Source organism: Eschrichtius robustus, chromosome 18 (genome assembly GCF_028021215.1).
Source record: "Eschrichtius robustus isolate mEscRob2 chromosome 18, mEscRob2.pri, whole genome shotgun sequence".
Classification (NCBI taxonomy): domain Eukaryota; kingdom Metazoa; phylum Chordata; class Mammalia; order Artiodactyla; family Eschrichtiidae; genus Eschrichtius; species Eschrichtius robustus.
In genome coordinates this window covers 9313243-9326245 of record NC_090841.1, presented here as the reverse complement: position 1 = coordinate 9326245, position 13003 = coordinate 9313243, and the positions used below count along the sequence as shown (strand labels likewise).

The 13003-nt window shown below is 34.6% G+C and overlaps 1 protein-coding gene across 1 annotated transcript in view; it reads right to left on the bottom strand.

The window, feature by feature from the left end:
* The window catches only part of FRY (FRY microtubule binding protein), a 328463-nt gene that overhangs the window by 87691 nt on the left and 227769 nt on the right, over nucleotides 1-13003 (bottom strand). The window contains exons 24-29 of the mRNA XM_068526437.1: nucleotides 12265-12322; nucleotides 10942-11033; nucleotides 10485-10657; nucleotides 9249-9409; nucleotides 7584-7694; nucleotides 3708-3862 (exon numbers count right to left, since the gene is read on the bottom strand). Coding sequence (XP_068382538.1) covers nucleotides 3708-3862; nucleotides 7584-7694; nucleotides 9249-9409; nucleotides 10485-10657; nucleotides 10942-11033; nucleotides 12265-12322 — 750 coding nt within the window. The remainder of the gene's footprint in view (nucleotides 1-3707; nucleotides 3863-7583; nucleotides 7695-9248; nucleotides 9410-10484; nucleotides 10658-10941; nucleotides 11034-12264; nucleotides 12323-13003) is intronic.

Genomic DNA, 13003 nt, shown 5'->3' with positions numbered 1-13003 from the left:
TTTCTACTTTTATCCTCCTTCCCCTGGTCCTATTCATGTTCCACTCTGACTTCCAAATCTCTCAACGTCACCAGTCAGATCGTAGTTATAGTTAAGTTATAGTTTTGACTGGAGACGAGCAAGTTCACAACACATGCACGTACGCAAACACACAGTCATTTATAGAAATAAACTAAAAAGAAGAATGCAGAGAACCATTTTTTCCCATTATCACAGCTGTTGAATATAAGGATTGATATATTAACTACGTAAAAATTGCTTTAGTTCTAAAACTAAAGGTAGAAAATTTTAATCCACAAGAGCATTTTTAAAATGTTAAATCTTTTAGGTATTTTAAGGTGAGTTATAAGTGGTTCCTTAATAAATGAGTCTGCTTATAAACTGTCATATTCCTACAAAAATAAATACAGTGTATGATCATTCTCATTGGACAAGGAAGAGGTAATTCTTTTCTTTACAGGAAGAATTCTTCACTTTAGGGTATGTCTTGTTGCAGGAGTTACTGCACAGACACCTTGTTTGACGAATTTAAAATATGATCCAGTTTATGTATGATTTTTTTAGGAACAGATTATTTCATAAGTTATTTAGGTGTTTTTTTAGAAGCAAACTTGCAGAAAACAAAGTCTAAAACACCAGAATTGCTTTTGAAAAAAGTACTGAAAACTGAAGTGTGAGGATTGCGCAAACAAATCTGGAGGCTTATCCAGACTATATAGACTGAGAACTTATGGGAAAAGAGGGCAAATCTAAGCCACAGCTGAAACGTTAAATTCTGAACGTGCCCTGTGGTGAGAAACGACCACCATTTGTGGTCACATGTTGGCTACTGCCTTGGCAGTGAGGTTGCAGCCATGGCATTGCCTGGCCCTCTGACCTTCCCTCTGAACAGATGAGTGTTGTGAAATAAGCTGATAGGCGATATTTGTTTAAGAAACCAAAATATTTTAGGATGCTATCTTAAAAAATCTACTCTAAACATAGAGGGCTTTATATCCTAATATTTTTGTGACTGAGATATTACTGGAATTGAGACTATATTGCTAAAGTCATAAAACATTTATTTGTGCTCCCTAAAAAAAAATACCTAGATTTATCCAGAGGAATGCAGTGTGATATTTTAGGAGAGGGCCATGCAATGAAATAAATGTGACTAGGATAGTTCAAACCAAGTTCACTGGGAGAAGGGCAGTGAAGAGAGCAAACTTTTATTACTCTCATTTCTGTCAAATGAATCTATGGTCTAAGTCATAGATTCTAAATACATTTTAAAAAATCAAAGAACAGAAATTTATTTTTAGAATGTTGAAATACCTGAAAATAAAACAACACTCCAGAGAAAGAGAGTCTTATAAAAAATGTTACTTTGGTAATATCCAATAGGATAAATAAATATTACTTAGTATTGCTAACATCAAGAAATAAACCAATGGAAAATCAGATAGTTTAGATTATGTTCATCTGATATGACTTTTATGGAAATTAACGTATATATAGAAAAAAAATTTTACTACTAAGATTATGGAAAACGAAAGCTTTAGACATGAAATGTTATCTACTATCTTTATAAAAGAAAGAAAAATATTAAAGAGAAACTTGCCTCTTTAAAAAGCATGTTCATTTTAGGTTGATTGAAAGTAGATGTCTTCTAAAATACTGTTCCTATTAATTTAGAACCATAACAGGTTGGAATTTACAACTAATTTACATTTATTCCCTTCACCCTGTAGCTCAAGATAGCTATTTAAAATGCAATATTTAATTAAAAGGGACAATCAACAGCCTATATCAGTCCTTTCAAAAATAAACTTGTGACATAAATAACAGCAAGATCCTTTTTGACCCACCTCCTAGAGAAATGGAAATAAAAACAAAAATAAACAAATGGGACCTAATGAAACTTAAAAGCTTTTGCACAGCAAAGGAAACCATAAACAAGAGGAAAAGACAACCCTCAGAATGGGAGAAAATATTTGCAAATGAAGCAACTGACAAAGGATTAATCTCCAAAATTTACAAGCAGCTCATGCAGCTCAATATAAAAAAAACCCAGTCCAAAAATGGGCAGAAGACCTAAATAGACATTTCTCCAAAGAAGATATACAGATTGCTAACAAACACATGAAAGGATGCTCAACATCACTAATCATTAGAGAAATGCAAATCAAAACTACAAATGAGGTATCACCTCACACCAGTCAGAATGGCCATCATCAAAAAATCTACAAAGAATAAATGCTGGAGAGGGTGTGGAGAAAAGGGAACCCTCTTGCACTGTTGGTGGGAATGTAAATTGATACAGCCACTATAGAGAACAGTATGAAGGTTCCTTAAAAAACTGAAAATAGAACTACCATACGACCCAGCAATCCCACCACTGGGCATATATCCAGAGAAAACCATAATTCAAAAAGAGTCATGTACCACAATGTTCATTGCAGCTCTATTTACAATAGCAGGACATGGAAGCAACCTAAGTGTCCATCGACAGATGAATGGATAAAGATGTGGCACATATATACAATGGAATATTACTTGGCCATAAAAAGAAACGAAATTGAGTTATTTGTAGTGAGGTGGATGGACGTAGAGTCTGTCATACAGAGTGAAGTAAGTCAGAAAGAGAAAAACAAATACCGTATGCTAACACATACATATGGAATCTAAAAAAAAAAAAAAAAAGTTTCTGAAGAACCTAGGGGCAGGACAGGAATAAAGATGCAGACGTAGAGAATGGACTTGAGGAGACGGGGAGGGGGAAGGGTAAGCTGGGACGAAGTAAGAGAGTGGCATGGACTTATATACACTACCAAACGTAAAATAGATAGCTAGTGGGAAGCAGCCACATAGCACAGGGAGATCAGCTCGTGCTTTGTGACCACCTAGAGGGGTGGGATAGGGAGGGTAGGAGGGAGACACAAGAGGGAGGAGATATGGGGATATACGTATATGTATAGCTGATTCACTTTGTTATAAAGCAGAAACTAACACACCATTGTAAAGCAATTATACTCCAATAAAGATGTTAAAAAAAATAAAATAAAATAAACTTGAGCCGCCTTCTCTCGATTTCTAATACATAATAAGCTCTTTCTTGGGAATAGCTTTTGCAATATGGGGAGCCTTCATTAACCCTTTCATCTTAGTCATGAAAACATTTCTTTCAATAAATTATAGAACTGAATGACTCCACTGAATGACTAATTTACATAGCTAGGGCAGTGGTTTTAAAAGTGTAATCCACGGAATCCCAGGAGACACATTTCCCTTTCTTTTTTTCTTTTCTCAAGGTTTGGGCAAGAGAAATGTAACATTTTTACATTGCTTCCTGTGTTTAGTTTGGTCTCAAAATGGCTGAAGTGCTCACAGTTCATACCTGTCACAAACATTTCTAGAAATTCCTTTAATGTATCTTTATCATTTTCAAATCCTGCTCTAGTACTTCGTTATAAATTTCCAGGCAATTAAAAAAAAATTTCCAGGCTATAACTACAAACCATTCTCCTAGTAGAATGAAAAATCAACGTAGCTGTAAACTTAGAGGGAATAGGCTATCTGCTGGGGAAAGATAGGCCATTTTGTATTTCCTTAGAATTTACTCTGTTCAAATATTTGCAAAAACAGTCAGCTCTCAATTATTCATACATGAAGAGTAACCTTAATTGCATTTGCCAGTGCCCAGTACCTTCCACTTAAAGAATTCATACCTGCTTCCACACACAGTTGCTATGGCTTTGAAGCAGCCGGATGCGAGTTGGTAGGAACCAGTGTAGCATCGGTCAATTGCCCAGTTGAAAAGATTTATTTGGTCAGGATTTAGTTCCAATAGCAAGACAACAACTTCGCAGCCAAGTTGATGAACCTGAACACATGGAGGAAAGCAATCATTCACGCTTAATGAAAGATTATTCAAGGGAAAGACACAAAATCAAGCTTAGCGAATACAAATTGTGTAAAAGGAAAGTGAACACTAAACATTTATCTTGATTAGTTTTTATTCTAGGAGTTCCTCTTTAAGAGGATGCAATGTTGCAACTGAAAACTGAAATGTATAAACTAAATTTGACTCAGTGTAAATCTGTCATATAGGGTCCACTCATTCTCAATTTTTAACTCTGAAAAGGTGATAAAGACTTCATTGGCAATGTTTCTTTTTTGTATTTAAAATAGTTTTGAAAAATACATGTATTTGGTTTAAAAAATTTAAATATATAAAAGGATAGCCTTCATGAATGCAAAGTCTTTTAATGAAGAAGATCAGAGGGAATATGTTTATGAGGCTTGATCACTAAATATACGGTGTACAGCTTAGCTGGCAATCTTTTAAAAAGAAATACAATATCAATAAGCTCTTTTTAATCAGAGACTTTCATATGAAAAGATCATCATACTAGATAGAATTAATAGGATCATTAACTGATGATTCTTGAAGCTACTGTTAAATGCTGGATGGTCACATTTGTCCAGGACAAGCCTGGTGTCTGGAGGCTATATTCCCCTCAGAAAGGATCATTTTCCTGCCTCTTCCTGAAGTTGTCCATTCTCCTGCCAGTAGCAACAAGGTGGAGAAGGAAAGATTATGCCTTGTTTGTTCTTATATTATAGGGTATGGGCCCAGATGGGAGCTATATTCTTTTCATTTCTTTTTTTTGCTTTTTTTTAAACTAAAAAACTTTATTGTGTACCAAAATTACCGTTTTTTAAAATTAATTTTTATTGGAGTATAGTTGGGGAGCTATATTCTAATTGGATGGTCAAATATCATCAACCTAGTTCCCCACGGGCTTAAGTACTTAGAAGCAGATAAAAGCTGGTGATACTATTGCAAAGGACTTAAAAATAACATCTCATTAAAAACTTAGTTCAACTTGAAAGAAAATCAGCAAGTTTTTATTGTGCTTTAGAAACTTTATAAAATGTAGATAGTACATAATTCACAAGTAAATGGTGAGTTATGTTAACTAAACACACTAGTGTGAATACCAGAAGAAACCAGATCACCAGCACCACTGAAGCCTGCTTTGTGTATTCTCTTCATCACTAGCCTCTCTCTCTTCCTCAAAAGTAACCACTATCTGGATTTCTACCACCGTTGGTTAGTTTGAGCTGTTTTGAACTCTGTGTAAATAGAATTATATAGTATATAATTTTGTGTCTTCCTTTCACTCAACTTATGTTTAAAAGTCATCAACATTTATTCGTTTTCATTGTTGTATAGTATTCTAATTTATGATTGCCCCACAATTTATTCATTCTACTACTGATGAACATCTGGGTTGTTTCCAGCTTTTGACTTCATAATACTGCTTTGAATATTTCTATACATTTCTTACATTGCACATACTGGATAACCTCTTTTGTAAATTGCTTGTTTAAGTCTCTTGCTCATTTTTCTCTGAGTGTCTTTACCTTATTTATTTGTAGAGGTCCTTTATATAATCTAGGTAAGAACTCTGTTGGCTTTATGTTGCAAATATCTTTTTTTACTCTACAGCTAGCCTGTTTACACTCTTAGTTGTGTCTTTTGGTGAACAGAAGTTATTAGTCTCCCCTTATGGTTAGTAATTTTTGCATCCTGTTTAATAAATCTTTCCCTAACCCCAGGGATTAAAATAGCCTCCTGTTTTATTTTCTAGAAACTTCAGTTTTTCAGCTTTCACATTTAGATCTACAAACTATTTCTTTTTTTTTTTTCAATTTTTATTTTATATTGGAGTATAGTTGATTAACAATGTTGTGTTAGTTTCAGGTGTACAGCAGGGTGATTCAGTTATACATATTCATGTATCTGTTCTTTTTCAAATTCTTTTCCCATGTAGGTTATTACAGAGCATTGAGCAGAGTTCCCTGTGCTATACCATAGGTCCCTGTTGGTTATCTATTTTAAATATTAGCAGTATGTACATGTCAATCCCAAACTCGCAATCTATCCCTCTCCCCCCATAACCATAAATTCGTTCTCTAAGTCTGTGAGTCTGTTTCTGTATAAACTATTTCTTCTTTTTCACTTGTGATATCTTATTTTTTCTTTTCTAAAACATTGGCTAGAATCTTTAGTATAATGTTGATAGAAGTAATGAAAATGGGCTTCCTTGGTCATTCTAAAGACCAAGGAAGCCCATTTTTTTTTTTAAAGACACCCTTTATCAAAGACACCCTTTATCAAACTAAGGAAGACACCCTTTATCAAACTAAGGAAGTTCTTTTTTATTCTTAGTTTCATTAGTTTCTCTCATGAATGAATGTAGAATTTTATTAAATGCTTTTTCTGCATCTATTGAAATGATCAGATGATATTTTCCTTCTTGAGACTTTAATATAATTAATATACAAATGAATTGAAGGACATTTGAATATTAAACCAATCTTGTAGTTCTTGAATAATCCCAACTTGATCATAATGAATCATCTTTTTAATATATCACTGAATTCAATTTTCTAATATTTTGTTTAAAATTTCTGTATCTATGTTCATGAATGAATTTGCCTTTTAACTGTCTTTCTTGTTAAATTCTTGTCAGGTTTTAGTATGAAAGTTATTTGGGTCTCATAAAACATGTTGAGATATGTTTCCTCTTGATCTGTTTTCTCTTTGAGGATTTGCATTAAATCAATGCAATCTGTTCCTTAAATGTTGAATTAATCCATAAAGCCATCTGGTCCTAAAGTTTTCTTTGTGGGAAGACTTTCAATTATAGATTAACTTTCTTTGTTACTTATATGACTATTCAGATTTTCTTTTCTTTCTTCCTGTGCTGTGTTTTTCTAGGAATTTGTCTATTTTATCTAAATTTTGAAGTTTATTGGCACAAAGATGTTCATATGTTCTCTTATTTTTAATATCTGTAGCCTCTGTAGTGATGTCCTTTTACATTTCTGAGGTTGGTGACATACACCTTCTCTCTCTTAATCAGACTTGCCATGGATATACTAATTTTATTAGTCGTTTAACAAATTCAACTTTTGGTTTAAATGATCATTTCCAGTAATTTTTTCTCTTTAATTAGTTTCTGCTCTTATCTCTATTATTTCTTCAATGCACGTTTTTTGAGTTTGATATGCTATTCTTTTTCTAACTTCTTGAAATGGATGCATAGGTCATCAGCCTTTTTTCTTTCCAATATATGCACTTAAGGCCATATTCTAAGCAAGGTTTTATTTATAACCCACAAGTTTAGTATGTAGTGGTTTCATTATTCTTCACTTAAAAATATTTTTCACTTTCTATTTTTATTTATTCTTTGACTCATTGGTTAACTGGAAGAGCATTTCTTAATTATCTTTTCTATTATTGATTACTAGCTTAATGCCACTGTGATCAGAGAACAGAGTCTGTATCTTTCAATCATCTGAACTTTGTGGAGACTTGCCTTATGGCCTAGTTTATAGTCAATTTTGGTAAATGTTACTGTGTTTTTTATCCTGATGCATCACAGTGTAATGTGAACAAGACATAAGCCTACAGTTCTGAGGCTGATGTGTGAAGAGACTGTGCTGTGAACAATGCTCAGACAGGTCAGTAACCCAACTGAGGCAGGATAACCAAGACATTTAAAAACAATGTATTTTTGGCTAGTACTTACTCGTAAATCTTGACAAGCCAGAATGTTGTCAAGCCACTTATACAGGTAGCCATCTGGGGAAAGGCCCACATTGTCAAACACTGGGCCACAGCACAACACTGCTGACATTGCCTGATGATAAAACAGAACACAACCTGGGATGACTGAATGGTACACAACTGACTTTAAAACACATACTACTAGATTTATAAATGATGAGGGTCTTTTTTTTTAAATTAATTAATTAATTTATTTATTTTTATTTTTGGCTGTGTTGGGTCCTTGCTGCTGCGCGCAGGGCCTCTCTAGCTGTGGCAAGCGGGGGCCGCCCTTTGCTGTGGTGCACTGGCCTCACACTGCAGTGGCCTCTCCTCCTGCGGAGGATGAGCTCCAGGCACGTGGGCCTCAGCAGTTGTGGCACGCGGGCTCGGTAGTTGTGGCTTGCGGGCTCTAGAGCCCAGGCTCAGCAGCTGTGGCACAGGGGCTTAGTTGCTCCACGGCATGTGGGATCTTCCTGGACCAGGGCTTGAACCCTTGTCCCCTGCATTGCAGGCGGACTCTCAACCACTGCGCCACCAGGGAAGTCCCGATGAGGGTCTTTTAAAGCAGTTATTTCCACAAGATTTTAAAGTATTCCTTAGTAGAGTCAATAAAAAATATCAGATTCCCAATTTTGTCTCTTTTTATAAGAGTTAAAAATCCATAAATTGAACTTTGTAGACATGTAATTTTATAATAAATCTTTATAATGAAAGGCTGAGATATTCAAAACAAAATGACCATTTCACAAGACTTAAAATAAACTTACCATCAGTGACTTCAAGTGAATGAATTCTGCTTATGATAAATATAGCTTTTCAAATTTTGTTTTGATGACAAATATTTAACTAATAAACTGAACCGACAAACTTGACAAATATTTGACTGATGCACTAAATTTGCAAACTATGAAAAATGTAGAAATAAATAATTGTGATTCTTAATCAAAGATAAAGAAAACGAAGAATATGAACTTTAGTTCCTTTGAGGTGGGGAGAAAGCAAGAGAAGGGAAGATCTTGATTCACTTTGTAATCCGTAGGTCCAAATGATCATCAGGGCCATGGCTTATATTAGCTCCATAAAGTCAAAAGTCAACTTGACAGTTAGCAACTCCTGGTATATATGACTGAGACAATATACAGTTAGTTTTCTAAAGGAAATTAAGCTGTAAGAAATAATGGTTCTGAAAATTTTGAACAGTCCTAGTAGCGTAGAAACTTATTTCTGGGAGTCTTCTAGGATAGGAGGAGACTAAAAAGGGAATATATATATTTTAAGTTGGAAGTTAATTGGCAAGGCAGTTACTTAAAGGGTAAATAAGCAAAAACTATGGTTTTCATATAGTAGAAACCTTAGATAAAAGTGGGATCTTGGAAAAGTTTCGCATTTTGAAATTGTGAACACGATCGGAATATTTACATGTTTATACATAGCTATCTATTTTGTTTATGTACGGATATTTTAGAATTTATAAAGTAAGCTTATGTATTTATATACGTGTATATGTTTGGGTTTTTTTGCATGTGTGCTTATATTTTATCATGTCATATTATATTATTTATTTTAATCTTATTTAAGGCATGGTTGTTTAAGGAAAGAGACCATCAATCTGACAAAAGTCATTCATGAGGCAAAGGTGACCTACCTTTAATGCACAATACTGGTATCTTGTAATCTGATGATTTCTATCACTATAACGATCCAGAGGAGTGAACATAATGCTGAAGGGTCCCGCCCACTGGCTAAATAAGATGAAAAGATGGTGCCTCAGGCTTTGCTGGGGGAAGAGAAATCTTCGGTGGTGAACTAAAGAGAAAACAGAGCTAAGAGTCTACTAGACTGAAAAATACCGTGAATACAGTTTACGTTGCTATTATGCATGATTCTTAAGTTTTGGGGAAAGGAGTAATTTCGTTTTCTAACTCAAGTTTTCTTTACGTAATGAAATATGTATTTAAAAAGTCAAGCTTAATTTTCTTTCCTCTCCTCATGTTTCAGTCAACAGCACCTTGTCTCAGAGCAGAAAGTAGAGATAGAAAATGGACTCACAGACACTGTTTTCTAAGCATTATCTAGAAAAACTGCAACACCTTCCACTCGGCTGCTGATTACATATAAAACGTTCTCTTGACTGCTGCTGCGTCTTTAGGAAGAACTGTGAAATACAACGGATAGACTGTCTATTTCAAACAAACATTCTTTAACTGAAGACGCTAAATCTTAATTTAGGGTCATCAAAAATGAGGAGGATTGGTAAGAATGTTTTACAACATCATAATGTTAAATCATAATGAAAAAGCAGAAACAGATGAGCTGCAGCTTTTTGTAATTATGTCAAAAAATTTTAATCCCAGCAATTAATTTTTATACCAAACTGACCAGCTATTTTTATTCTCTATGCTTCTAATATATGAAAATGTTTCAGACCCATTTGTTCTATGAAAAAAAATCCCAATAATATAATTTCTTAGTCTATATAGAATTCTATATAATGTGTTGACTGGATAGAGACAAGAGCAGGAATATTGCTGAGATTATATGTTCAGAGATTAGCACAGTGAGAATGAAAAACTAGAGCCTCTGCGAACTTTCCCTCTGAATTACTTCCTTTCTATGGAAATCATACAGGTTCATTTTCAGATGGGAACCAAAACAAAGAACAGAAATAATGACGAGCACAAAGCCAAAGTTAATTTCTATTGTTGCCCTTCCAACTCTGTGCTGCATGCCCACGATCTGTTCCAAGGATTTCCAAACAAATAAACGATCCCATCCCAGACCTGCAAACAGGTCAGTAGGTTTAAAGAGGAAAGCACAGTAATGAGGAACACAGATGATATTTCAAGCACGAAAGGTAATTTGCAGTGATGTATCACTGTACCTGGAACGCGCTGAATCAAGTTGGCAACCATGGCACTAAAATGTGCCCGGATATCTTTAAGAATTTCCACTTCTCTATCATTTTCAGCTTCTAGGAGCATGCGGGTCAGGTCCACGTATTCTAAGAACAAAGCTCCAAGGGCTAAAGTATCCCGTTCTAAGGCTCCATTGGTGCTGGAATAAAAGGAAATTAAACTTTTAGATGATTAGTCTTGATGTCAAAGTAGTACATGCTTCATGGAAAATAAGATTCACTGTCAGAACTCGCACACTAAATTTGTCCTTGGCGAATATGCAGTGTAAACAGAATATGAAAAAAACAAGGTTTTTTGGACTTTTCTAAGTAAAAGTTAAAGGTAATATATTTTTTTATTAAAAAAAAAGAAAGAATGAAAAAAAGAGAGGCAAAAACATCAGTTTGGTGAGGAGAGATCAACTCAGTAGAATTTCCACCTTACCTGTCACTTATTACACCAGCATCAGCCAGAAGTTCAAAAATTCGAAGTAGCTGTAGCCTTAGCAAGTCTCGCCGTTCTCGGCGTTTTTTGTTCTGTGCAGAAAGAGGTAATACCACTTATAAACATGGGCACAATAATGTTAACTATGCTTTAAAGGAAGATGTAATCTAGTCATTTTCAATTTTCTAAACACAAAGGACAAAAAGTATTTTTCTTTCTTCCTAATCCTTAGAGAAAATGCTTGCTATCACAGGCTATAAGAGAAACAGATCACAAGTAGGCCAATAAATATCTGTAAGTTGGAAATGCTGAGAGTCAACAAGCCTCATTTCCTAGAGGCCTCCAGCAGCTGCTGAAAAACTAAAGCATCAGAAAGAAGTGGCAAAGGACAGTGGACACTAACGGTCCCACCAGCTCTGGTCACAGAGGAAACACTGTGCTTACTTAAATTGCCAAACTTCTGCTACTTCTTGTATCTTATCTACTACATGGGAAGCCTCTTTTTTAGTCTTATTCTATTTTATTTAATTTTTTATCCGGCTACATTCTAAGTTTATCCTTTTCAGAGTTCACTTCAGGGAAGATAATGTTGAGGAAAGTACTTTATACACCAGATGAAACAAATAATGTTGTTGGCTATTCAACCCCTTATAAAAAAAGCAAACTAACTAAAACCCCAAATTCAATCTTAACTCAAGCCTCTTACAAAAGAATATAATATCTTAACATACATATGACTATTTAGGTTGCTTTTCTTTCATAAGTTTAGGACTTAAAATCTTTTAAAATCAGAACCAGATTATACTAAATACTCAAATATCAAAAATTAATGAAAATAACAAAAGTTAAAATAGTAAGATTCATTGTTAAAAGCATGTTGGTATGTTTGTATTCTTTAGGGGAAACCATTGGGTATGGTTTAAATTCACACTACTGTCCAAATAAACCAAGGCATTAATTATTACTTTTTAATAGATCTTTATTGGAGTATAATTGCTTCACAATACTGTGTTAGTTTCTGTTGCACAACAAAGTGAATCAGCTATATGCAAACACATATCCCCATATCCCCTCCCTCTTGAGCCTTCCTCCCATCCTCCCTATCCCACCCCTCTAGGTCATCGCAAAGCACCGAGCCGATCTCCCTGTGCTATGCTGCTGCTTCCTACCAGCCAACTATTTTACATTCGGTAGCGTATATACGTCGATGCTACTCTCACTTCGCCCCAGCTTCGCCCTCCCACCCCATGTCCTCAAATCCATTTTCTATGTCTACCTCTTTATTCCTGCCAAGGAATTAATTATATAAATTCAAAATCTTACCTCTGGTCTTCGTTCCAGAGCCTCTTTCATTAATGGATGAAGTTCTTCCACCAATTCTCTATGAATGAAAAAGGTGAGCATTTAGAATTCATTATTGTTGACACCAAATTTGTCGCAAAATACAGCCATTCAATCCCAAATCATCTGCTTTTTAAACTTTGCTTCTGACATCAAAATCTCCTCTGGCCTTTCCATTTCTGTATCATGTGGTGAAATGGAAATTGCCATTGGCTTGTACTTTGTATTATCAGTCTTAACTCCAGTGCTACGTATATAATTTGGGCTCAATACATATTTGTTGACTTGATTTTGATTTAATGTTCTGGAGAGTCTATGGCAAAAATCCCTACCTGAACAACTAAACCAACAATATTTTGTAAGTGCTTACTAAATTCAAAGCATTTTCCCACAGGCTGAGGGACTGAAGAGAAATAAAATTGATTCCCTAAACAGAAGAAATTTTCAGTCTAATTAGAGCAAAAGAAACAGGTGTAATAACTATGGCACTACCTTTGGGATCTGTGCTCAGAGGACTGTTGATTTTAAAATAAAGTCTTTTTGGAATTTCAGAGATGAATTCCTTTATTTGAGCTACATGATAAATGTAAATTATGGCAACTACTTTAATAGTGAGGTTCTCATCAAAATCTTTTCCCTTGTGTAGTAAAACTAAAAAATTTTATCATATTAATACATGTCTGATATTACATGTATATAATTCATCTATCCCCATTTTCTA